This window comes from Pteronotus mesoamericanus, unplaced genomic scaffold, assembly GCF_021234165.1.
Source record: "Pteronotus mesoamericanus isolate MK-2021 breed Mesoamerican mustached bat unplaced genomic scaffold, CSHL_Meso_final scaffold_31, whole genome shotgun sequence".
NCBI classification, from domain to species: Eukaryota; Metazoa; Chordata; class Mammalia; order Chiroptera; family Mormoopidae; genus Pteronotus; species Pteronotus mesoamericanus.
This window is the reverse complement of record NW_026555312.1, coordinates 10,367,756-10,395,702: the sequence shown is the minus strand read 5'-3', so window position 1 is coordinate 10,395,702 and position 27,947 is coordinate 10,367,756. Positions and strand designations below refer to the sequence as shown.

The 27,947-nt window shown below is 39.2% G+C and overlaps 1 protein-coding gene across 1 annotated transcript in view; it reads left to right on the top strand.

Moving 5' to 3' along the window:
• Positions 1-16,930, top strand: part of E2F3 (E2F transcription factor 3) — a 70,997-nt gene extending 54,067 nt beyond the window's left edge. The window contains exons 2-7 of the mRNA XM_054592199.1: positions 5,883-5,994; positions 7,243-7,462; positions 8,710-8,868; positions 11,827-11,941; positions 13,747-13,882; positions 15,924-16,930. Of these exons, the coding sequence (XP_054448174.1) occupies positions 5,883-5,994; positions 7,243-7,462; positions 8,710-8,868; positions 11,827-11,941; positions 13,747-13,882; positions 15,924-16,186 (1,005 nt within the window). The 3' untranslated portion in view covers positions 16,187-16,930. The remainder of the gene's footprint in view (positions 1-5,882; positions 5,995-7,242; positions 7,463-8,709; positions 8,869-11,826; positions 11,942-13,746; positions 13,883-15,923) is intronic.
• The last annotated feature ends 11,017 nt before the right edge of the window (positions 16,931-27,947 follow it).

The following is a 27,947-nucleotide window of genomic DNA, read 5'->3' as shown; positions in this document are numbered from 1 at the left end:
CCTACAAAAACATAATTGTACGACTCACACCTGCCTTTTAAAAACTTACATATTGATGTGCACCATTAATAATTGCATAATATTCCATTATATAAAAGTACAGTAACTTACTGAATTATTCCTCTGAGATTGGGCATTTATTTTGGACATATGTGGAAAATGTAAAAAATGTAAATAAAAAAACTGGCTGTGCTTTTTTTAATGTACAAACCCTAGAAACAACGTAAATGTTCTCCAAGAAGTGGAATTACTAGGATGTAACATGTATATAGACACATCACTTTTAAAAATACAATCAAATACTATAGAACTATAAACATGAAGTCAGGACTCCATATTTTAGTTCTCAGAGATCACCTCCCCTGACACTCAATGTGAATCTTTCCAGACCTTTTCCTTTAGGGATACATGGAACTTTTATAGTGAGGTCTATAGTTTTATAATTCTTTACCTCTATATGATCATATTATACATATCTTACTGCAACTTTAACTTTTCCTCTTTATATTTCTTGAAAACCTTTTCAAATACAGAGTGGAGCAAAATTAGTTTTACAGTTGTTCATATGGAAAATAATTCAATAGTAACAATACAAGAATAAACTGTTGCAGGTACTCACAACTGTAAACCTACTTTTACCCCACCATTTATATAGAGATTAATCTCCAGGATATATAAATATATATACATATCTATATATAAATACACACTTTTTAAAAAAATAGTCCCCTTACTGGTTGGTAATGTTGGAGCTTTATGATTTACCTGCCAAGAGCCTTTGGAAATTTATTTCTTGATTCATTCAGAATAAATAAGTAAATTTGACTGAGTGCATGCTGTGCGCAAGGCTCTAGGGAAACTAAGCTGCTAAAGACTGAGCTTTTGGTCCAGTGATAACGTTATGAAGGTCTCCAAGTGGTGTTTCAAGAGAGTTGTTTATAGTGAGAATACCTCTTGCTGACCTACTGCTTAAGGTTCCTGGGTTCCAGAAGCTCATGCTCTTGCGTCCTTGCTGTTTGGGATCTAGGCAGACAGTCTTGAGTGGGTGTGGGTGGAGTGGCTGCCCAGAGCCCACCCCCCAGGAACCTACAGACACCCCAGGCGAGTATGTTTCTCATTAAATAAGTAAATCATGATACAGTAATACAGCATTATGCAGCTATGAAAAATAAGGTCATTCTAAGTATACTGCTTTAGGACCCAAACTCTGAAGTGTGTTATAAGAATAGTATGTGGTTTGCTACCATTTGTGTAAAATTTTTAAAGGTGTGGTATGTGTGTTTACATAGACTATCTAAAAGCATATCAAAATAACTTAATAGTGCTTGCCTTTAAGGAAGGGAATTAGGGCTCAAGATTAGGAGAAAAACATTTTCTATGTCTGTCTATTTGTGCTGTTTGAGTTACCATGTCCACTTATTTAAAGGAAAGGTTTATTTTTTAATTATGAAAATAAAAGTCTACATGGAACCATAAAGTAAGATGGTATCAATATAATAAACTCTTTATATAAAGAGGTTATAAGCGTGGACTTTGGTGTAGGCATACTTACCGGCTGCGTGGTCTTGGAAAAGTTATTTAAGCACTCTAAACCTTCGTTTTCTCCTGTAACATCAGAGATTATAACTACTTTGTGAGGTATGAAAATGAGATAACAATTATTTGGAAAGCAATTAACATGGTTCATAATATATGGTGAGCACTCAAATGTTCATTGTGTTATAGTTAATACTAAAGGGTCCTATCTATCAGGGCTCCTGGTTGCCAGTGGTAATAATCTAACTCAGTTGTCTTCTAACACAAAAGGGAGTTTGTTGGCTCACACAAGTGAAAGTCTAGGGTAGGACTGCCTTTAGGCAAGGCTGTATCTAACACCTCCCTTGAAGGTATTGGGACTCAGCCTTTCTCCAGCTCTTAACTATTTTCTTCTATGTTGGGTCAGCTCCCAGGTACTCCAGGATTACACCCTACTGCCTAATAACTCCCAGTAAAAAGGACCCAGTACATTTCAACAAAAATCCCAGGGTTGACTAATTCATCCCCCTTTTTTAATGGGGCTCATCCCTCAATCAGTCATCTTAGTTAAAAGAGTGGAATGCGCTGATTGGTAGGCACAGACTGCAGTACTCCCTCCGCTTGGTAACCTTGATGGGAAGGGTCAGCTTTAGATGTTGAGCCATACCAGACCTTTTGGCTTCAGGCTTGGTTATATAGAAACCACCTTAACTAAGTTCCTTCCTCAGCAGAAAAAATGGGGGCAAAAATGTCAGGCAGGTGGAAACTATGGTGTTTCCCACAGTCCACTGGTTGGCTGCCTGACCATTAATCCTGCTACTTTCATATGAGGAATGTGATCTTAGTTGGAGCTGAGGTTCCATGTGGGTGATCTGCATAGAATCTCATCTGTCCAGCCTTGACTCCTGCTTAGGAGCCATGTAATGTGAAAATCTGTTTGTAAACAGAATGACTCAGTTCAGCACGGTGTCCTCCCTAAGAGCAACCAAAAATTGAAGAGAAGCGATTTTCGTCTGCTCTGGTGCCCAGCCCAGGGCACAGGGGTGTAGGCAAAGACCACCTGCACTGTTTCAATCCTCCCATCCAGTTTTTTGTTTGTTTTTGTTTGTCTTACCACTCATGTGCTTGAATTTGCTAAATTAAAGCAATGCTGCTCCAAGCCCTGGCCAGGCAGTTCATTTGGTTAGAGTGTCCTCCTGGTGCATCAGGGTTGCAGGTCTGACCCCGGTCAGGACACATACAAGAATCAACCAATGAGGGCATGTATAAGTGGAACAACAAATCAGTGTTTCTCTCTTGCTCTTGCTCTTTCTCTCCTCCCCCTTCCTCTGTCTCTAAAATCAATAAATAACATATTAAAAACATTTTTTTTAAAGTAGTGCTGCTCCATTATATGTCAAAATTATTGGCCTTTCCCCAAAAGAGAGCCCAGTTATTAACGCCCATCCTCAAATCTAGGAACTGCAAGTTCAGCCCCTACTCACTAGGCAGTGGGGGGAAAGTAACAGGGAAACCCAACAGAAAACATCCATTTGGAAAAGGAAAGTAAAACACAGCGGTCACCCCATAACACATCCTGTCTTCTCAACACGAATGCTGGCAATTGGAGACTTGGTAGAGTCCTGACTTGCTTGTGGAGTCTATATGGCTACCTCAGTTTCTACCCTCTCAAAGCTCGTATCTTTTTGGTGTAGATTTATCAGCTTAGTGGTTGATTGTCTTAGAGGCTGAGACATCATAGACCTTTTGCTTTCTGGATGTACAGAGCCTCTGACGATACAAGTACCTTTAAAATTTAGTAGATAATTCTATCGATTATTTAGACTTGGCGAACTCTAGAGTTTGGTGTTTGGTAACCAGAGTTGCACTTCATGACTAGTCCTAGTTCTTCAAGTTCCATCTCAATTTCTTAGCAACAGATTTCTGGAAAATTTCCCTAGCCTACCGGTTTAGTGCTTCCGTAGGCCTTTCTCAAAGCAGTTTAAAACAATGGCCTTGGATGGGGAGGCAAAACTAATATCCCCCAGGCTGCTGGCCAGTGGTTGGTTGTCTCTTGTGAGGGTTCAAGGAGAGTACAGCCTTAGGACCACAAGAGTTGGGGGTCCCAGACTCTTTTCCTGTTTGTCTTCCTTCTGTGAACTTTAGCATGGACAGAGAATACAGCCGTGTGTCTTCTTGGATTACTTTATACAGACAGAAAAGGCCTCCATGGCAAAGCTCTTTTCTTCTCTGTTTTTAGGTATGCCAGCCTCAGATGAGGCTTGTCTCTATCAGTGATCATTTCCTGAAGGCCACAAGAAGTGACCCACACACTCTGCCGCTCTTCCAGAGTTGCCGGCCCCACCATTGCACCCTGCTCCCCTAACCCTTACGCACTGCCAGTTGCAGCGTCACGCTTTCAGGTTCTCAACTCAAAGTTCTTTAAGCAAAAAGGAGATTTTATTGACTAATGTAACTGAAAAGTCTGGAGAAGGCCAGTTGTTGCCCCCAGGGTCTTGTGTGACCTGACCCAGAGCTCTGAGTGATGGCCTCAGACCCTTTTCTCTCTCTCTCTCCACTCTGCTTTCCCCTGGAGAGGCTCCATTCTCAAGTAGCTTCCAGCTTCCACATACCAGCTTTTCTGGGAAGGGGCACCCTCTTCTTGCCAGTAGTTCCAGAAAAATGTCTAGACTTGGCTTTCGTTCACCCAGCTTGGGTTGTGTGCCACCCTGACCAGTCACTGTGGGGTGAAGGGAAGAGACGCAGGAGAACGGACCACAATGCCTCGCCCGCCGGGGCCACCTGTGTGCAACTTAGACTGTGAGGGGGTGGGGAGGTTACTCCCCAGGAACAGTCAGGGAGCATTTGCCTGATGAAGAGGGCATTTTGCTGCGCCAGCCAACGCAGCAGGCCTACACAAAAGAAATGGACACAATATTTGGGAGGGAGAGATGAAGTTGAGAAAACAAGTTGGCAAAGTGTCATTCCTAGGCCTTAGAGTAATGTTTAGCCAATAGGAAGATAATCTGTGCCGTTAATGTCAGCCACATAGTAAAAAAAAAAGAAAGAATGAAAAGAAAAAGAGGGAAAGAGGTGAAGTAATAACTTTAATACTATCTTATTTTATAAAGCCAAAAAATGTAACATTTTAACATGTCCTCTATTAAAATTTTTTAAATATTTTACTCTTTTTTTTTAATTGTCTTCAGAATCCAGTATGTATTTCCATTTTATAGCCCAAGTCAGTTTGCATGAGTCACATGTGGCTAGTTGCTTACTGTAGTGAACAACACATACTACTGATAACTTTCTGTAGAGAAACTGAGTATTTATCATCAGGTGATAAGTTACTACTTTCATTCCTTTTCATGGGATGTTATGTTGAAATTGTGAATCTCCTCATTAGAAGAACCTGCCTTAAAATGAGCTGAGATACCCACTGCCATGTGGGGTGTCTAGGTGGTGCCACCTCTGTCTGAACACCCATCAAACCCATACAATTACTTCTTTAATGATCTGTTTTCTCACATGGACTCTATGCCCTAGGTAGTTTAGGGCTCGTCTATCTTCCTTCTGTTCCCTATGCCCAGTGCCCAGTACATAGAAGACAGTAAGTGGATATTTTTAAAGTGAAACGAAAATAAATTCAAAGCTTGGATGAGGACATCTCATTTGCCAGGCTTGATGACAAAATGGCAGAAATAGTATTAGTAGTTGAAGCCAAAGATTGGGTGTTTGCAGTATTTGTTATTCTGACGAATGACCATCTGTAGTCTGACTAGTTGTGTTACCATTCAATCACTTAAAGAGAGGAAAAGAGATTGAATACCTACAGAAACCCAGGCTCTGTGCCAAGCACTCGGTTACAAAGATAAATGGGAAACAGTCTCTGCTTGGAAGGAAATGAGAACCAGATTAGTAAAATAACTCATATCCAATAAGTGTTATGATACAAATAAACACAGTGTTTGGGGAAGCTCAAGGAAGGGGGTCCAACCCAGGTCAGAGATGGAGAGAGGCAGCAAAGTTTCGCTGGGGAAAAGTTCATTTAAATTCCATGGTGCCTACTGTATTCTCAGTATCTAGCTCTGTGCCTGGCACATGCAGTTGAATCAACGAATAAGTGAGCAAAGTGGCTCCTGGACCTAATGCTAAAGGATCGCTGGATTTGTCTGTGTACACAAATGATCACTACGGACGAAGACAGCTGGCATGACAGCTCAGCACCCTGGCTGTGGGGACCAGCGAGGCCCTGCGTGAGTGGAGCAGAGGTGCGAGCACAGACAGGAGCCTGCAGCACTGGGCCCTGGGCAGGGGCCAGATTCCAAACAGCCTCACTTGTGATTGTCCACATGACCAGGACAAATGATTGTCCTTTCTCATTCCAGGCCAAGCGAAGGCTGGAGCTAGGAGAAAGCGGTCATCAGTACCTCTCCGATGGTTTAAAAACCCCTAAGGGCAAAGGGAGAGCTGCACTGCGAAGTCCAGACAGTCCCAAAAGTAAGGATTCTTTCATCTCTGATTCTCTGTGGTGTGGGTTCCCAACTTTCAAAGCTTGTGGCTGGAAGGATGCCAAGGTGTGAATAATTTTGGCATGTTTTGTTCTTTTTCATTTCTTTCTGTGCCTATCCAAAAAATAAATACAGTGTCTGCAGACACCCAGAAAAAGGTTTACAGAATTACTCCATCACCTAAATACTGACTTAAGGGGAGGCCTCTTAAAATGTGTGCAGTTTCATTTTTTTCAACTCAGAATACAAGCTCTCTGTTATATCCTATAATGAAATTTAATTTTAACTTTAAGGCACATTACTTCAGAGACTGAGGTTAACCGGGGGTCACAAACTGTGCCAGTCACCAATGTCTGTGTCGGCCTACATCTCTAGCTCTGCGTGAGGCAGCCTAAGAATTGACTGAGACCAGTGAATTGCACTAGTTTCCCTTTCCATTGATACGATCGTCATTTCTTCTGGGAGAGAGAAAAGTAGGCTGGAGATAGCTAATAGTCCTTTACATCTCAGGCATTTAACGTAAAGGCTAAATGAGACTTTGTTCTCTCACTCTCTCTCTCCTTCCCTGTAGTTTATGAATTAGGCAATCCACAGATAATGTGTACTGCTAAATTAAACCTTTGACCTGTGACCTATCAGAGAATAGATACAATACTAAGTAAGAAATTTCATTCAGGAGGGATGGGGAGATTTGACTAAAAGACTCTTCCAGATTCCAGATAGTCTTCATCCAAATGAAGCATTGTTTGAAATATCGGTGAGCAAGTTATGAACACACGCAGACCCTGGAGCTTGACCAGCCAGTTGAATGGGTCTGTCTGTGCCCTGTCACAAAATGCTGGAGAGATTTGTCACCTGGCCCCATCAGGTTAGGCTCCACATGTGCAGATGCCATGGGGCTACAGCACTTTCTCATTCATTCAACAGACATTTTTGAGCACCTGCTATGTGTGAGATACTTCACTAGCCCCAGGGAATAGGGTAAGCCAAATTAGAAACTACTGCGAAATTCACAGTAAAATCAAACAGGAATTTGTACTGTCTCTTCCTTTTCTAATAAAGCAATTTCACAGCTTTCTCTGTAACTTCACAAAAACAACAGCAACAACAGCTTTGCTTCCGATACTAATACTCAGGCTGCAGTGGGAAAGAGAGGGCTTGCTCAACTGCAAAGAAACCCTTCATTTCTTTACCTTTCCCCCTATTCCCCACCGCTCGGTTTTTGTTTTTCTTTAAGCTCCAAAATCTCCCTCAGAAAAAACACGGTATGATACATCCCTTGGTCTACTCACCAAGAAGTTCATTCAGCTGCTGAGCCAGTCACCTGATGGGGTCTTGGATTTGAACAAGGCAGCAGAGGTGCTGAAAGTGCAAAAGAGAAGGATTTATGATATCACCAATGTGCTGGAAGGCATCCATCTCATTAAGAAGAAGTCTAAAAACAACGTGCAATGGATGTGAGTATGAGTTGCACCCCAACCCCGTTCCCTGATCTGAGGGGGTCCGTTCAAACATGGCGCTTTCACCCAGTCCCGACTTTTATGTCCGTGCCTACGCTTCATTTCTTTGCTCTCCTACTCTTTTCTTCTGTCTCCTTCTCCCTTCCTTCCTCAACTCCTTAGCCACAAGCTCAAAGTCTCTTTAGGAAGAGATCTCTTTAGACACTGCGAGAGATGAAAGGGTTTGTATTCCATTAGCTTCAAATGAGGGGACCCTGGGATTAATTAGGTCCTGCAGATGTGAAATCAAATGCTGTTCATTTGTTACTGTGAGGTCCATGTGTGTGATCTCACAGATGCTTGCACATGTCTTAACTCCAACAGGAATTCGGAAATGAACTATGGTTATATATGAACACATCTGTGTATGTATGCAGTCACTGAATATCTTTATCCGTGGTTCTAATAGCAGATTAATTCGCTTTCTGAACGAATTAAGGCAAGAGTTAAATGCCTCCATTCCCTCTAGAAAGCAGAGATGATAATGCTTATCACCTATACATCCACATGTGTGATTAAATTTGTGAATTATGAACAAGCACCTGAACAGCCAGTGTTTTAAAAGGAACTGTTACAGCATATTGGAAGGAATAAATCTGTTATGAGGTTTGAAACAATGCTACTTCAAACATGATAAGATGGTTTGCCCTATGGTCTAGGAGAAACCTGTTGGATGTTGGTCTTTGTTCTTGTGTACAGCACATATATCTGTTTATTAATCTCCTTTCCTCTGTAGTTGTTGGTATAAGACCCTCAGAAATTACTTAGGCCTTTTGTGCTTCTTGGTTGATGTTTTGTTGAATTTTGAATCATTCCATCTTTCTTTCAAATTTTCCTATTTTTCTCTGTTTTCCTCTCTGCTTTTTCCCCCTGGGGGGCACGTGGCAGGAAGGAGCTGCCTCTCTTTGCCCTTTGAATTTGAGCTTCCCACATAAACAGGTCTCCTCTGTAGGAAAGAAACCTGAAAATAGCAGTATTTTTTCACTTAATTTCTATGGTGTGAAAAGTAAAGGACTGTGTACATTAAAAAAAAAATGTATAAATGTTCTAATTTTAACACTTGTCAAACAAACAGTGTGACCTCCTGTATCAAGAGGGGGCATTTCCCCAAAGGATCATTTCCCCCTGCCCTCCCTTGATTGTTCATTGTCCTCCTCCCTTTGGCCTCGCAAGTAGCCATGAAGAGTCTGTGTTTGGGTTTCTAGGGGCTGCAGTCTGTCTGAGGATGGGGGCATGCTGGCCCAGTGTCAAGGCCTGTCAAAGGAAGTGACCGAGCTCAGTCAGGAAGAGAAGAAATTAGATGAACTGATCCAAAGCTGCACCCTGGACCTCAAACTGTTAACCGAGGATTCAGAGAATCAAAGATATCCTTTGTGCCACCTGGTCATTGGGGGTTAGTGTCTTCTAGATTATTTCCGGAATTGACAGTCTTTTATGCACCTGGTAGAATTTTACTCTGGTTTCATGTTCACGTGTTTGTGTTGTGTGTGCGCGCACATGCGTGCGCATATGTCTGAATCCACTTATTAAAAGTCAGTGTTTATGGAAAGATAATCACCTATTATATCTATTTTATAGCAAGGAGGGACCTGTTTTGTAAGTCATTTTATTCATGTGTGGTTGGCACATATGGATACACTCATGGCGTTCGGCAACACTATTATAAGATATGTGTGGTATCAGTATTAATATTAATGACAACATTCTGCAGATTCGTCTTTGGCTTTCCAGATTTCGGGTGGGCGTTAGCTGTCACTGTTGGGGTTCTCACATTCTATTTTCTTTTCATCAGATATTGGAGCAATTGGAATTTGTTGAATCTGTCTGATTGAGCTACAGTTGAGAAAATCCAGAGAGTATAAAAAATTACCCTATAACTTTTAGAAAGCATTACGCTGATTCACAACACTAAAAACTGATTTCAGAAGCACTGCAAGGCCTGAGAAATCTCAACGTATCCAGTCATCTGCAAACACTAGTTCTTGGAAATAAAAACACAGAAAGCCAGTTCTTGTTCCCAATAGACTGACAATCTGTTGCCCATCTCAGGACAGCTTATTGTTCATCGTGTCACGTCAGACAGAAAAATTAGCAACAATACTTCATTGTTTTGGCAAGAAGATTTTGCAATATTCTGAGTTATTAGGAGACCGAAGCAATATTTTAAGTTACGCCATCTCTAACTTTAGTTCCAAACTTAATTATTCCACATTTAACTTTGTGAGACAGAAAATAAAATGTGTCCTTCCCAGTTTCTTTTAGTGTCTCCTCTCTAATAGGCTTTCCCTTGGAGGGTATAGGGACATTTATTTTCCAACTCAGGCCATTTTTTGAAACTGCAACCATTCGTTTCCTGTTGACCAAAAGTTTAACCTTGTCAGCTGGTGATTAGTGAAATGGAGAAAGAGGTGTGCTAATATGAACTCCCAAAGCGGTGGCCAGACTGGGTGTACGGCGGGGGAAACGGGAACAGCTCCATTTGGGCTGTCGGAGTCATTGTCTAGGTGGGAGCCCCAGCGAGAAGATGTGCGGTTACATGTGATTGGCAGCTCGTGGTTTATGACATTGTCACCTACATTAGCTTTCTCTGGGGCCTTTGTTGCAGAAAATGAAAGCTTCCTTGCAGGGGACTGCTAACCCAAGAAGCAAATTCAGGAGGGAACCACAATGGAAGCACTTCTAAGATTAGAGAATATATTTGCACAATTTACTTCAATTTCCCATTCAGTTCCGAATTTGGTACAGCTTGTTCACAAATGTGTTGAAATTTTCTTTCCTGTAGCATGTTGAGTAATTGTAGAAGAGTTTTTAATTTTAATGAGCTCTTGTCATGTAGCTTTTGACAGTGGGCTGTGGTGTTAGTACCTGATCGGTTTCCCCAGGGTTCTCAGTACAAATTCAGAACCGTTAGGTCTTTTGTAAGGGTACCAGTTCGCTTTCTTAATGTGATAAATTATGGCATAAAACCAGGAATCCTGCTTCAGCTGTCCAGTCAAGCTCAAGACTGAACTGGCTATTGTCTCCACTATTGAGACTTAAAGAAGATAGCCTTGATAAATGCCCTTAAATGTATGCGCAGATTTGGGGTGGATATGTTTGTTTTTCTGATGGGTGGCTTCTTAACTTCCTTCAATTTCTAATAAAAAGCTACTATTTGAAGGGAAATTATTTTCTCCAGACCCCATTAGCTACATTATATTACCTATAGAAGTGCCTTCATTGAGTTGCGATTTGCTGTTTTATCACAGGCATTTTTTTGTGGGTTAATATAAGAAAAATGCTGGCTAAAGACATTGTACATTGTGTTACTGCATGTCCCTTAAACAAGAGAGCCATGCGACCTGTTCTCTCTTAGTGCCAAGTAAAAGCTTATCTCTCTCTCTAGGCAAGCTTGTATAAGTACTTTTGTCAGGTAATAAATACCATATTCTCTCATGATATCCCCTTAGGTTTGGCTGCCAGGGCACTTAAAAAAACTGCTCAGTGCTCAGAAGTAACTACCCAGAGTACTGAAATATAATACTACTCTCTTTTCCTAAATTGGTGTTTCTCAAATTCATTCAGGTTGCAGACCATCTGGAAGTTGCTTCCCCCCTTGTGAACACTGAAATAGTGATAGAGTTAATAATATCATACAAAGGATAATTTCTCTAACAGAGAAAGACTGACACTCTTATCAGTAGACAATATATAATCACAACCAGCCTAGGCACACTTAAGAAAACATGTTGCCTGCCTGAGCAATATTGAGTTCTTCCACTAATATAGCTATTTGCTGCTAATTCGTTCATTCATTTGGGTGGCTGCTGGCACTTGCTAATAATCAAGTAGAAGATAGAAGTTACTGGAATTTCCAAAACATTACATTTAATAGAGGTGTTTGGTTTTTTTGTGGGGGGGGGGGTTCCTATAAATTGGGATGGGCCATCATTCAATTTGAGTGCCAGCACAGTTCACTGGAGCTCATGGACAACTTGCGCTCCAGAGGGACCTGGTTTGAAAATCCCTGACCAAACTGGTTTCGGTTTTCTTTTGATAATTTATTCTAACTCTTTTGTTTCTGTGTTTATTTTAATATTTTAAATAGCCATGGACATTTTTAAAATGAGCAGGACCAAACTGTACATTTCTCTTGCTGTTTACAATCACCCAGAAAGCAAGATTCATGGGAAATCCCATATATTTAAAGATCTAGAAAGCAATACAGATATATTCTTAGAAATCCTAAAATACTTCAGAAGTTTTCCATGTATTCATTTGGTTATCCTCATAATGGTTACAGCTGAGAGAAGTAGTTGGAAGATTTCCTTAACACTCATCACGTTAGCTTATCTTACATATCAAGATATTCGAAAAATTAGTGGCCTTAAAGACCAAACTGTTATAGTTGTGAAAGCCCCTCCAGAAACAAGACTTGAAGTGCCTGACCCAATAGAGGTAAGGAGACAACGTCTTTGTTCATCTGCAGAGATCTTTTTGGAATGCTTAAAGAATCATTGATTTTTGGTTCAAGTTCATAGCCTCTGAAAAATGTGAAGGTTCTTTCCCCATCTCTTTTACTTAATCCTAACTTTAGAAGCATTTCAACAGTTCAGTATGATGTATTGAGTGTCCAAAAAGTCTAATTTTAATATTAACAGGGCACTCAGCTCAAAAGTGGCATACAACTCCAGCCGTCCTATACTTCCTTTTTTTCATAATTTGTTGCTTCTGATCAATTTGAACTTCCAGGGAATTTTATGTTGATTACTCTGGGTATGGTTCCCACCCCAAATAGAGATATAAATGTTTTAAAGTATCTCCCTAACTTATCACACTTAAGAGTTCATTATTTATATTATGTTTACTTTTAAGAAATGAAATGGGACTTTGGGTTATTTGATAGACTAGAATATTGTAAGAAAGTAAGGGCATATTTTTGTGATTGGTTTCAGATACAGCTTTATAATAATAGACCTAGGCTATAATTCTAAGGCAAAGAAATGTAGTAAAAAGAATATGCAGAGAAAATAAAAAGAATGAAATTTGCAAGCTCCTATCTAGGTAGAGTTCACCTTAAGTGATAATAATAGCTCTGTGACCTAGATGAGGCAGAATTTTAAATATTAGTGTGCTGCATTCTCTTACTAGACTCAGTTCCAGTGGTTATTAAAGTTCAACATAAAAATGTCCTACCATAAAGGAGTAATAACATGGAAATATTGTATTTTGAACACTAAAAGGACCTTCTAATAGTTAGCGAAAGAAAAGAATATATTTAGAGAGCATAATTCACTTCCTTTAGGGCACGGGTCAGCAAACTTTTTTTTTAAGGGCTACACAGTAAATATTTTTGGCTTTGTGAGCCATATGGTCTCTGTTGAGACTGTTCAACTGTACAACTCTGCCATTATGGCATGAAAAAAATAAAACAGCCACAGGCAGTGCATAAATAATGGGAATAAGCATGACTTTGTGCCAATAAAACTTTATTTATTGGGTTGGCCAAAAAGTCCATGTGGTTTTTTCTCTAAAATAAAAGACACATTTTTTCATTTTCACCAATAACTTTATTGATTGGGATATTTTGAGTATGTTGGCCATCCCCTACATGGGATAACATTGATTGTTCTCAGTTAATGTCTGAATTTCATTGCTCTCAACTTCAACTGGTCTACCCAATGGTGGAGCATTGTCCAGCGAAAAATCTCCAATATGAAACCTTACATACTACTTTTGACATGTTCCATCAGTTACAACACCTTGTCCATACACTACACAAATCCTTTTTTGTGTTTCAGTGGGGTTTTTACCTTTCTTGAAATAATAAAGCATTATGTGCAAAAAATGTTGCTTATTTTCTTCCATTTTCAATATTAAAATGGCTACACAAAAATTCACCAATTTTGATTTTTTTTTTTTTTAAAGCATGCTGATATGATAGCTGTCACAATTCAGTCTAACAAAATTGTTTCGAATAAAGGTAGAGACAACTGAATGCTACTAGAGCCATCTTATGGAAAAAAAACAAACAAGCTTTTTGGCCAGCCCAATGCAAAACCAGTTGGTGGACTGGATTCGGGCCTTGGGTTATGGTTTGCTGGCCCGTTCTCTAGAGAATGACAATCACTGATGAAAGTGGACCACCTATGAAAAAGCAAAGTGAACTATGAAAATTGCCCTTGCTTTACGTATTTAGATGAAAATGACAATAGCTTTCATTTCAAAAAGAGTTTTCATTTTGAACTCTTTTCTGTTTGTAGAGCCTACAAATACACTTGGCAAGTACCCAAGGACCCATTGAGGTTTACTTATGTCCAGAAGAGACTGAAACACATAGTCCAGTGAAAACAAACAACCAAGACCACAATGGGAATATCCCTAAGCCCACTTCCAAAGGTAAAAATTCTGTTTTTGTCATTTGGAAACTATGTTTGACATGAAGGTGACTAGAAGGATCCTGTATCAGAACCACAAGTCTAGGCAGGACAAAAAAATCTGTTGTTATTGTTATTAAGGTAACATTTTTAAAAAGGCATTCTGAGTAGTTTACAGGATAAAATATGGTCTTGGGCTAATGACTCCTCCACCCACTAATGGAGTTCCTCAGGCTTTTGCTATTGGCAGAAACCATTTCTTTACCCTGTTTGGAAAGCCAGTTGAAGTGGGAGTGAAGCTGGGTGAATCATCAGCTACACTTAGCCACACACCTTTGCGTGATGCTACAGAGATCGTTAGAGAAATGAAAAAAGTTCATAAAGAAAAGCCTTCTACCAAAGACGTTTTGTCTTGATTTCCCCTCCTTCCCTTCAGTGTGATGGGAAGAGGATATTGGAGGAAACCCCCAGCAAAATAAATCTACTTTTTCCTCCACTGTCCCTAGAACAAAGAAAGGTATTTGTGGCCTTTTTTTTTTTTCCAGTTTCTGATTGGGGGTGTGTATTTAGTTTTTTTCCCCTGTATCCCAATATAGCAACAAGAATAGCAGTGATTTAAATGAATAGGTCTGATTTAATACTGAGCAAAAAAAATGTAGTAGATGCCTGAAACCAGGTTTACTACTGAACCCTATGTAGTTGACTGTCGAACAACAACAGAGTTAGGGGCACTGAGCCTCCCACACAGTTAAGTCCACATAAAACTTTTGACTCCCCTAAAACTTAAGTTGTCCCTCATTAACCACGGGGAATTGGTTCCAGGACCTCTGTGGACTCCCAGCTGCTGATTGAAGACAGTACAAGTATTTATTAGGGGGGGGAAATCTGGCCATGTTGTTCAAGGGCCAACTGTACATACTGTTTTTTCCTAGACATACATACCTGTGATAAAATTTAATTTATCAGTTAGGCACAGGAAGAGATTAACCACAATAACTAATAGTAAAATAGAACAATTACAGCAATATACTGTAATAAAAGTTATGTGAATTTGGGCTCTCTCAAAATACCTTGTACTGAACTCACCCTTCTTGTAATGATGTGAGATGATACAGCGCCTATGTGAGAAGATAAAGGGAGATGAATGACAGGCGTGAGGTAGCGTTAGGCAGTGTAAGGGTTACTTGAACACAGCACTGCAGTACCACAGCAGTCCACCCGATAACTGAGATGAGTCCTAAGTAACTAACAAGCAGGGGTGCTGCACAAAAGGATGATTCACATCCTGGGCAGGATGGAGCAGGACAGCATGAGATTTCATTACCCTATTCAGAATGGTAGCAATTTAAAACTGAGGAACTTAGGAATTGTTTATTTCTGGAATCTTCATTTAATATTTTTGGACTGCAGTTGACTATGGGTAATTCTGAAACCGTGGAAAGCAAAACCTCAGATGAGATGGGACTACTGTGTAGCACACAAATTGTAAAACGAAAGACTTCTTTCCCCATAAATATTCAAAGTGAATATGTCTTACTGTCTATATTTTTAGAGGTATCTTTAATAAACTTTTGTTCAAAAAAGATTAAGTTAAACTCAGTGAGTTTCTACTAGGGAGCGAACTTTACAGTATTTACAAGGGTCAAAAGTAGGTTTATGGTTATTTGTATGGAAAATAATAACAGTAATTGATAATAATACAAGGATAAATTCTGTGTTTTGTGTATTCACAACTATAAATGTGCTTTTGTCATAATATGTATATTTTGTTCTGTTTTTCCTTAAGTAATGACTAATATCAGAAGTATTTTGACCTGTTAGCCTCTAATCTTTGCATTTTTTTGCATTCTTGTTTGCTAACAGTAGGTACTTTAAAAGATGAGTGAGTGTGCTAGAACAAAGAAAGGCTTCCCAAGGTGAACCGCATCATAATGTTGTCTAGTTGTTGTTGTTAGCAGCGGGTGAACACTTTTATAGCAGCAACCTGTATATTCTAACAAAAAAAAATCATTTTGATTTTCTTCTAACTTATTTTTGTGTTTTTACTCATTTTTTCCATTCAGACTTGGCTTCAACCAACTCAGGACATAGCGATTGCTCAATTTCTATGGCAAACCTTTCTCCTTTGGCCTCCCCAGCCAACCTTTTACAGCAGACTGAGGACCAAATTCCTACCAACCTAGATGGACCATTTGTGAACTTACTGCCTCCCCTGCTCCAAGAAGACTATCTCCTAAGTCTCGGGGAGGAAGAAGGCATCAGCGATCTCTTTGATGCTTACGATTTGGAAAAGCTCCCGCTGGTGGAAGACTTTATGTGTAGTTGATTATGCTTTGTGAGCTCTCCTTATAAACCAATATTTTTTTATTGTGGAACCAGAACATCTGTCATGCAGTGTTGTCCCTTCCTACCTTCTTCCTCCAAGATAGTATCATGAAGTAAACTACAAACTTCAGAACAAAGCTGACATTTTAATGATTTTTTTTTTTTTTAAATAAATTGTCTAAACGCACAGTTGCAGGCTCCCCTGGGAAAACCCTGCTTTTCCCCAGGCTCCAAAATCTCCTGGCTGAGTCAGCAAGTGAGAAAATGTGCAATCAGGTGTCTCTCACCCGTACTTTTCCTCCCTCCCACCCTTCCTCCCTCCCGATTGGCTTGCTGTGCCTGACGGATGGGCTGTAGAATGGGGCCTGGCCACCTGGCCCACTGGAATACAGCAAACTTCCTTAATAGCATTTCAAGCCGTGCCTTCTCTGCAGAATGCATGTCTTTGGGGTCTGCTAATATGGAATGGAACTGCAGGAACTCTAAACTTGAAGTCATGCAGAAGTATGAAATGAATTTCTTCAGTTCTTCTTAGGAATATTTAAATTACTGTCATAATTCAGTGTAAGCTATGGACTGTGTGTCCCACTAGAAGGTCAAGAGAACCTCCAGAGCCTTTCGGATGAAGAACCTGTTTTCAAATACTTGTTGCAGATACAGAAGAATAGTCAAGTTCTGCCACTCTAAGCTGTTGTGGATTTTCCTGTCTCCATTAACCACTCCCACTCCCCTGCCCCCAATGTGTTTGTGAGTTTCAAGTTGATTTGTAGCAAAGCCTACTTAGGAGTTCTTTGTGGATCATTTTAGATTTTTTTATTTTTTTAGCTGCCATTTAAGCATTCCTGTGGCACCCATCACCATTTCGACTTAATTGTTTACTTTGAAGCGGTTTTTACTAATTCAAATTATTTAAGCAGAGGTAGAGAACCTCTCTGATTAGAGCATCTAAACATGTGATCTAAGGTTTAACAGCCTCTGCAAGAAGCATTGCCCCATCTGGCTTCCTTCCCTGGACGGGGAGCTTGGAGTAAAGCGAGTTGGTCCTGGAGCTCGCCGGCATCGGTGGCCCATTTGAAAGGAGAACCAGGTCAGGTGACATAGCAGTCCCGAGGAGCAGCAGGTGTGGATCCCTCTGTCCTTGGGCTTCCCCGGGCCCCGTGACCCGGGAAAGGGCTCTCTTACACTGCACTCAGGGAGACCACTTCTCAGGATGGGGTCAGATGGAGAGGCCTCTAGGGAGAAAGACATCCCCTTGTGTGAGTGACATCCTGTCAGTGGCATGTGCTCGAGCTGGTGAGAACAGGGAGCTCCCACTTTGTGGGCAGCTGCCATACCCTTGGCCCGAACCCCTCCCCCTTCCTCTGTGAAGGAATAAGTTGGACCAAGGGAAGTGGGGACATGGAAAATGGAGAGCTAGAATGCCAGGGTGTTTCCCCCCTTTACTCTTCAGGAATGGTGTCCCGAGTTGGAGGCTTCGTGTGAGCTGCAAATCCTACCAGTTATGTCCAAGATAGGCTCTCCCGTTGGTCAGGGAAGATGGCCATTGCCCACAAGGAATGTGAAGTAGTACCTCAGATCCATTCCTTGGATGCTAAAGACCGCGGGAATGAGGGAATCTTATTTAAAAAAAAAAAACAAAACCCTCAAAATCAACAGAAATTGAAATGCTATGTGCCTTGCACAGTGGTAGGCGCATAGGAGGCACTCGATACACGTGTGTAATTGAAATGAAAATATCCCTTAGGAAAAATACAAAACAAAAAACCACAAACTCTAGGTAGATTTCCACAATATGCAAAGTGGTGGTGGGGTCAAAACCATGACACCAGCACTTTAAATGATTTGTGTAGGTATGCGTGGGTGTGTGTTTGGAGAGAAAAAACAAAGGTGCAGATTACCCTCCTTTTTTCTTCTGCCTCCATCCCCAGCCTCCTCCCCTCACACACACTGGACTTGGTACAAATATCATGTGGTCCGAGATGAAGCATTGGGGTGGGGGAGGGAGGGAGGGAGGGAGAGCTTCGTGTCAAGTGCCTACTGGAAATGCACTGTGGGGTTTTTTCCTGTATGGGAAACCATTTATGCCAAGCTTTTCCCCATTTCCCATATTTATCTCATCTGGTTAGCTGCCTCTGCTTCCAGCTTTGTGTAATTCTCTTTGCCAGCTGCACAGAGCTGATTTTTTTCCAAAGTCTAAAGACTGAGCTCACCTGGCTAGGTTATTATGTGTTTTGTTGAATTTCTCGTTAAACCTTTCGTAATGTAATGCCGTATTTATTTTTTTTTTAATGGAAGGAATACTAATAACTCTTAAAAGTTCCTTCATGCATAAGATTTCTCCAGTTAATGGGCTTAACTGGTGTACATTAATTAAATGTCCATACTGTGTTCTGTTTGCGTTAGTCATTTTCTTTTTGACATAGTATCTGGCACGCAAAGTGGGTTAGTTGTCCAGTATTTGTGTTACTTTAAGTCAGAGTATGCCGGTTTCCTGGTACCATTGAGTTGCTGCTATTAAAGCTCACACATGAAATGGCTAAAAGTTACAAGTGTGCGAATTATGACTGCGTGAGCCTTAGAAAATAAACTGTATAAAGGGCAACACATGAGCTGTCAAACAGTGTTAAGGTGTGTGTTTATATGTACAGACTTGTGCATAGCAATTGTTTTATTTAAGTTGGTACGTAGTCTACTCACATTTTCATTACCTAGCAATTTTGTACAGAGATAGCAATTAATTTGTAAACACTGCCAGAATATTTTCTAGCTGGTTTGTAATTTTTTAAGAGTGTTATATTTTGTTTTTTGTTGTGGTTCTTGTTTCATTTTTGTTTTAAGTGTAGATCTGTAAATAAAATTGCAGTATTTAAAGCTTTAGCTTTCAGGAAAAAGAAGCAAGAACTCAGCGTGTGCATGACAACTCGTGTGTATGAGAGGAGGGGTTTGAAGGAAGATGCCTTGTAGAGTGAGTCAGGTGGCAATTGTCAGATTGTGGGAATTTCTTTTCCTCTGGGGTACATGATTTTGTCAAAAGGAAGTATTTCTCCCAAAATTGGGAGAAGGCAAACTACTAATCAGTTTAGCTTTGTGTTGTATGCTAGTTTGAAAAGGAAATGTGTAATATAATGTAAAAAAAAAAAAAAGCTTTTATGGTGGATTTTGTAAATAGATTTGTTACAGGGTAACCTGTTCTCTAGCTGTGATCTTACCACTTCAAATGGGTGTAATTTGAATAAATTTTGTATGGTAAAGGATCAATAAAATGATTTTTTTTTAAGAGTTCAGACTTGTGAATGGATTTTCTTACTGTGGTCCTTTGCACCTGTATTAATTTCACTTTTAAAGACCTGTTTTAACAAGTTAAGGGGAAAGTTTGAACAAGAGCTTAAAAGACTCTGCCTTGCCCTTTTTGGGGACTTCAGGAACAACTGAGCGAGTGCCCACAGAGCTCATCTCTGATGGGCTGCAGAGACCGCTGTCAGGTGCTTGAAGGGTGCTCACGCTGGGAGAGTGACGGGTCAAGTTTTTTTCCGCATAAGAAGTATGAAGCCGATTAATTTTCTTTCTCAATATTGGCAGTTACCTCCCTAGGTATTCTGTCTTTCTTGTTTATGCCATATTAGGACTTTTTTGACTGCTTTGTCACACTCTTAACTCCAAGCTCACCTAAAAACTTCAAAATGTATACCAAAAAAAAGATTCTCTGCCCTCCCCAGTGTGTTCACCCCAGACGTAACCACTATTTTCACTTTTCATCACCATCCCATTGTTTACTACACATATATAAAAACGTATGAGCCTGGGCATGTGTACTTTAACAAACCATACCAAATACATGCTTCTCTAGCTTTTGTTTTTTAACTAACTACATCTTAGACATGTTTCCTTGTGTACTTACAGATGTTCATTTTCTTGAAAGGCTGCATGGCATTACAGTAATTAAAAATATATTTAATAATGTGTTAACCTAGGTCATTTCCTATTTGAGTGATTTTTGTTTGTTTTGCTATAAAGTAATATATAACATTGAAGGTTTATATTATGCCAGGTATAATACCATTAATGATAACATTAACCGTTAAGGACATTTAATGCATTCACAATGTTTGTAAGATCACCATTTCAGAACATTTTCATCCCAAAAAGAAATACCATACCCAGTGAACAATCGCTCCCCAGCTCCTGGCAGCCATTAATCTGCTTTATGTCCTTATGGATTTGCTTATTCTGGGTATTTCCTATAGGTGGAAACATACATGTGCCCTTTTGTGTCCGTCTGATTTTACTAAACATAATGTCCTCGAGGTTCATCCAAGTTATAGCATGTGTCAGTATTTTGTTTCTTTTTATACCTGAATAATATTCCATTGTATGGTTATACTACATTTTTGTTTATCAGTTGATGAACATTTTGGGTTGTTTCCACCTTTTTGCTACAGGAACACTAGGAAGCAAAAAGTGCTTTATTGAGCACTCTTCTGTCAAAGCATACATCACTTGCTAATTTGTTATACCCTCTTCCAGAATGTATTGTGCCTCCAGTTCTTAGAATACTTCCTGGCACAGATGAAGAGTCTTAGGTTGAAGAATTTTTTTCTAAAAGATCCTAAGGCAGCAGTGATAGAACGAACTCAAAGTTTTTTCACCTGTACTATCATCTTCCACATTGTGTACCTTGTCCTGGAATTTTTACTATTATTTGGATTTTTGTCTTCAACCTTAGCTCTGCTTAGAGTCCTATTTTTCCCAGAATTTGGGCACCTGATTTCTGTCATCCAACACAGCTACTATCTATCTACCCAGGGATCTGCACCCTTCAGTCAGCAGGAATTCTATAGTTAAGCCAGTGATAAAATCCGAACAAAATGATACAAGGACATATTCCTTCTTGCAGTTAAACTACTGAAAGCTGGAGGTGATGGGAGCTAGCAAATAAAACAAGAATTACTCATATACAAAAGTAGATGAAAATGTAGACGAGAAATAATCATGTAGGACTGTGTCCTTTAGAATGTATAACTCGGATGTGTAAATATTTTATGATTCAGAACCTTGAGTATTTTTTCAGAAGTGGGCTTTTGCTATTCTGGGAACAATTTAGAAGTTGGTCTCAATAATATTAAGAGTTAGAAAATGAAACCATTATAGAAGAGTCCATTGTATTCACTCATATAGTGTCCATTAGGAGAAATAGATGTTCATTTATTCATTCTACTCTGAACAAGCCTAAAGTGATTACTATATGCCAGGGACTGCTGTAAGTGCTGGGGTCTGAATAGAAAAACTCCCTGTCCTGACAGCAAGAGGAAGCTTACAGTCTACTTGGGGGGAAACAAGTTTGGGCCAGATACTGAATAACTAATTTTTCTTTCTGAAGCCATGTTTGGAAGACTTGGAAAGACAGATGGTTAGAGGCAGAAATGGAAATGAAGGGAGGATGAAGCCTTTAGAAAGCAGGAGAGATTCTGATCTGAGTGGTTTAGGGACCTGTGCCTCTGGATGCAAAGTGCTTGCGGGAGGCTGCCCGAGTAGGCACATCTCAGATGTCAATCAGCAGATGCATTTTCTAGAACCTAGGGAGCTGGGGAGCCTCACACTACATCTAGACTACACCTGATTTCATGAAGGAAAACAACAAGATTAAATGATCATGCATTGGGATATTACTGAGAATTCCTGCATTGGCTACTTAGAATTAATCAGCCAGGAGGTAAAAGAAGTAACATTCGTAGCAGGAAGTTGAATGGAAAAAACAAGCTTTTCATTGTGCCCTTAAATCTGGGACTTGAAGACTGAAAAGACAAACAGAACAATGTATTAAAATGTTCTGTAATGTTTATAATACTAGAAATTACTATTACACTTTTCGTGTGTGTGAAGAGTATAATCAAAAAGTTCTGGAGTTTCTTATGCTGGAGTGTCTGGGAAGTGCCATGGGGAACAGAAGGGACAAAGTCCTATGTTATCAGGGATGTGCCTCAGAAACAACACAAAACTCCAGCGTTGCTTCTACTGGGACATGTTAGGTCTTGGGTATATACTGTATAACAGAATAGATAGTTCCCAGAGGAAAGGGAGGACGTTCAGTGGCTGGCTGCACACAAATCAGAAACAGAAACATGAGGTTAAAACCCCAGGAATTAAACAAGTAAACCAAAAACATTAACCAAGTCCTAGTTTTTCAACTCAGCCAAAGCCATGTCAACTGGTAATGATCATAGAATCACTGAATTTGAGTTGGAAGGCAACTCCATATCCAACAAGAAGCTGGTTTCATCATGTGACAATTCAGTTATCAATTTTTTTTCCCCTAAAGAAAACAGTCTCCAGAATCCTAGTCCAACACTCTTTCTGCTGTGCCCACAGGTCTCTTAGTTCCCTGCTCAGATATGCACATCAGAAACCTGCCTCTTCCCAGCCCTGGCCCAGGAGCCATAGCCTGGCTGTCATGGTTAATGCACCATGTCGAATTAATATAAGACTCTGGAAGATTCCTGTCACATTGTCCACGGGCACTGTAGTTCTTTCCACTCTCCCGTACCACGTTTCACAGGCACGAGCTGTCGTTATCCTCTCTCGATGCCTACGTTGTGCACAACGAATTGGGAGAGATGGAAGCTGTTGGAAGTGTAAGTCTGGAGGATGTCTCAGTGATTCTTTTATCCTCAGTCTTTGATGAAAATAGATTTGCTCTAAGTTGAGGAAGAATCAGATTGGCAGCAACTCCTAATAGGATGTTCCATTTCCCTTGGTAAAAGACTCAGGCTTCTCTTCCTACACAGACCACTTTTCAGCTTCAGAAGCCTTTAAAACACTGCATCTCATCTCTGATTAGTCCTTAGCATTGTACAGGGATTTACAGTTTACATAGTACTTTCATATCTCTTGTTTCTTCACCTAAAACTTTTTGGAACTGATGGCAACAGCTGCAGAAGTAACTAATCAATCTACAAATGACAGAGCAGTGTGTGGGCAGTGATGTGAACAGAGGGAAAAAAGCAGTCAGCATTAAACCATGCTCTGGAGACCCAAAGAGCAATTCACAGAAGAGAACTGAAGTAATAAAATCAGTAAATAAAAATTAAATCATGTCAACAAAAAGAGCTTCTTTAAATGGGTTAGGGATAGGAATAGAAATGTGTGTGCTTAGAAATGGGAGGAGACAGAAGGAGACCCAAGATGCTCACAAAGAGCCACAAGCTAAATTCTGTCATTGGCAAGAAATCAAAGAATGGGTGTTTCTTCAATTAAAGAGAAAGTACCATCAGCATCGACACAGAGTTTGGGTATATATGAAGGGAATAAAGTGGGTGCTAAAGACGAGAAAAAGCATAGGAGTGTAATGAAGGAAAGGAGAAGGTAGAAAGTATGCAATCTTTTCCAGAAAATAGAAACAGAATACTGCCCAACTCATTCTGTGAGGCCAGTATTACCCTAAAATCAAAACCAGACAAAGATATTACATAAGTGGGAAACTAGAGACCAGTATCTCTCAAGAACATAGATGCAAAAAGGCTCAACATGATATTAGCAAATCAAATACACTAAAATATAAAAGGAATTATATATCACAACTAAGTGGGATTTATTCTAGTATGCAAGCCTGGTTCAACATTTGAAAATCAGTTAATGCTATCCATAACATCAACAAGTTAAAGAAGAAAAGTCTTATAAGTAATGCTGAAAGAACATTTCACAAAATCTATATCCATGATAAAAACTCAGAACACTAGAAATAGAGCAAAATCTCTCCAAATTGGTAAAGAGTATCTACAAAAACCCTACAGGTAACATCATACTTAATGATGAGAAACTAGGTGCTTTCCCTCTAAAACTGGAAACAAGATAAGGATATTCCTCTCCCCACTCTCATTTAATAACACACTGAAAGTCCAGGGTAACACAAGAAGACAAGAAAAGTAAGTAAAAGTATACTGATTGTCAAGGAAGAAATAAAACTGTCCTTTGTAGGTGACATGATTATTTATGTAGAAAATTCCAAAAGAATCTACAAAAAGCCTTCTAGAACTAGTAAGTGATTATAGCAATATTGCAGGGTACAAAGTTATATACAAACATTAATTGTATTCCTCTATACCAGAAGTAGAAAACTAGAATTTAAAATTAAAAACACAACACCACTTACATTAGCACCAAGAAAAGGAAATACTTAGGTATAAATGTAACAAAATATGTGTAAGATCTACATGAGGAAAACTATAAAGCTCTGCTGAAAGAAATCAAAAATCTGTATAAACAGTGAGCTATTCCATGTTCATGGATTTTTTAAAAAAATTAATATTATTAAAATGTCAGTTCTTTCCAATTTGATCCACAGATTCAACTCGATCCCAATTAAAATCCAAGCAAGATATTTTGTGGATAGCAACAAACTGATTCAAAAGTTTATTCAAAAAGGGAAAATCCCCATGGTAGCCAACACAATACTGAAGAATAAAGGTGAAAGACTGACACTACCCAATGTGAAGACTCCCTATAGAGCTATAGTGTTCAAGTCAGTATGGCATTGGTGAAAGAATAGAGAAATAGATCTGTGAAACACAATAGAGTGTCCAGAGATAGACCCCCCCAAAATACAGTCAACTGATCTTTGAGAAAGGAGAAAAGGCAATTCAATTTGTCTTTTCAACAAATGGTCACAGAACAACGGGACACTCACATGCAAAAAAACCCAAAATCTAAACACAGCCTTTACATCTTTCACAAAAATTAACTCGAAATGAATCATAGGCCTAACTGTAAAACACAAATCTGTAAGACTTCTAGAAGATAACACAAAGGACATCCAGGCCAACCTGACTTTAGTGATGACTTTTGACATACAACAACAAAAGCATGATGCATGAAAAAAATATTGATAATCGGAATATCATTAGATACAAAAATATTGTTGATACAAAAAGAAGTGTTCACTCTTTTAAGTTAGGTAGTGAGTTCACAGGCACTCATTTTTTATTAAGCATCAAATTTTACATTCATGTTACATATCTCTTGTACATGAAATAACTACACAATTAAAATATCTTTTCTTAAGTTTGGGCCCTAAAATGCCAGAAGGATTCAGGTAAGCAACTGGAAGGTTCTTTGACAACCAACTGGCCTTTTAGAATTTCAAATGTGATATTTCATTGCCCACTATTGCTAACTAGCCTTAGAAGAATGAGACACTGAGATGAATGACATAGACTCAGTTTATCTTTTTTCTTGTGCATTGCAGCAAAGACTCCTGATAGGTAAAAATGGAGAATTGAGTAGAACTAAGAGAAAGTCAAAGCTTTAAAATTCATTATTAAAAAAAAAATCCAAGAATTAAATCAGAAGCAAAAACTTAGAAGGAAAAAAAACAAGGAGACAGAAATTTAGAGTTTACTGCAGCAGAACTACCAAGTACTTTCCTTGTGAAGAGCAGAAATGTGCAGACTGAGTGCTGGGAACTGACGGCCCTTGATTAAAAATGCTTTTTGTCCAGGCCCTTGGTCCAGTTGTGTTCACTTACTTTCTCCTCAGAGGCCCCAGGAACAACTTGTTTGTGGTTAAGTGTCAACCAGGTCTGGGCCTATAAGAGCAGAAAGGGGTGAGGGGCAGGAACATCCACTGATTCTGTGCTGGGTGACCTGCTCCTTTTGTAGTAATTTCACAAAAACACTAGGGAAAGAAAACTGGAGTAAGAACCATTCTCCTTGGTTCCTTTCTGAACCATTCTCACTGATTTATTCCTTCTTGCCTGTGTCACTTCCAAATTCCACAGCTTACTTCATATCTCCTTCGCTTTCTCTTACTTCTTTCCTCTCTCAGGAACAGTGTTTGTCAGGCTATCCTGACCGATGTGAACTTCACTTGGATGCACCTGCCCAGCACTGATACCCCCACTCCGCCAGCCAAAATCCCCTCCTACCACCCAGGCTTAGTATGTGGCATCTTGGGACTTCCTATTCCAGCTCTGGCTATCATAGCATGCAATTAATGACAGAACAGAGACAGTAAAACAATATTCTATTAAATATTTTCTGGACATAGCCACTCACCTCTTAAAATCTTCTTTAGGGCCTTTTAATCCTTTAATTATATGGCTTCTTAAATTAAAATTACAAAGGTATTCTCTCCATGGTAAAATTACCAATTTTTTCCTCTTTTAGTTCTCCTGGCAATTATTTAGCATAACTGAAGTAGGTACTACTAACCTTTTAATGAAATTCTGTATCATTTAAGAAAACTTCTCTTGTTTTAAGATGACTATTTTTCTTACCAGGACAAGGAGGTGACATGAAAATAGGAAAAAAAAAATGGAAACCATTCTGCGGCCTCTTCCTACTTTGGTGTCTACCACTTAAAGTTGCCACATGCAGGGTACCAACTGAAGATTACATGGAAAGCCTCAACTTAGAATGAAACATCATAATAAACTTCCTTCCCTTCAATTATCAAAAATATGGCACCCTCAATGTACCTTCCAAACTTCAGTAGATAGCAGTGTAATTAAGGAAATTTTTCGAGATTGTTCAGGAAAATTCTAATGCCAGCTATATATGTTGAACAGATTTATATGTAATTACAAAGATCCTTCTCTTGGTTCTGTTTTTGCTCTGAACAACTCTGCCTCATTTTCCCTCACTGCTCGTCTCTACCGCCAGTGGGCAAAGGGCCTCTTCTAAAAGTCAACACTTGCGAAGATCTGAAGGAAAAAAAAAAAAAGGCATGTATTTTAGGTTGGTATAATAAGCCCAGTTTAATTTGCTTTAAAGAAATACCCAGAGGTGGGTTTTTTTGGGTTTTTTTGTATTTTTCTTTCTTTCTTTTTTTTTTTTTCAGCACTGAGCATTTGACTTTCATTTTGCTTTAAATGATAAGATATTGATATGTGCTGAGTTTCTTTTAAATTTCTGAACAGGACTGCCAAATGGGAGTGATGTGGGAATCAGATCACATGATGACTTGTAAAAATATATAAACTGCTCATTCAGAATCATTAAAAATGAAAGAAGCTGGTCTTCGCTCTATGAAAAGTAAATGAAGAATTTTGACAAGTGTGCTTTCTTTCTATATTAATTCATACTCTTTCCATACAGGGTGTTAAATAAAGTAAAAACAAGGGGGACACTTTGTGCACTGCTGGTGGGAATGTAAATTGATACAGCCACTGGGAAACCAGTATTGAGGTTCCTAAAAAATTAACAGTAGAACTACCATATGATCCAGCAATTGCATTTCTGGGTATTTATCTAAAAAAAACCCCACTACCTCAAAAAGATATCTGCACCCCAATGTTCATTGCAGCATTAATTGTAATAGCCAAGACCTGGAAACAACTTAAGTTTCTATCAACAGATGAATGGAAAAAAAAATGTTATTTTATATATATTTTATATCTATATTAAATACTATTTTATACATACAGGGTCCACAAATAATGGCCATTTTTCATTACATAAAAAAATTTTATTACAAGATAATTATCTTGTAATTCTGTAACATACATTTTCAAACTCAAGCACAAACATGTGACATTTTAGGTAAAATGTTCAAATTGCTGTCCATCTCATGCGAGACATTCGTGTCCCCTACCAACCACACTCACTGGTGTTACTTCTGCTGGGCTCTATATATATATATTAGAATGTTATTGAACTATTTTTTAAAAAGGAAATCCTGCCATTTACAACAGCATGGATAGACTTTTCACGGCATTCTACTAAGTGAAGGAAGTCAGACAGGGAAAGACAAATATTGTATGATCTCACTTA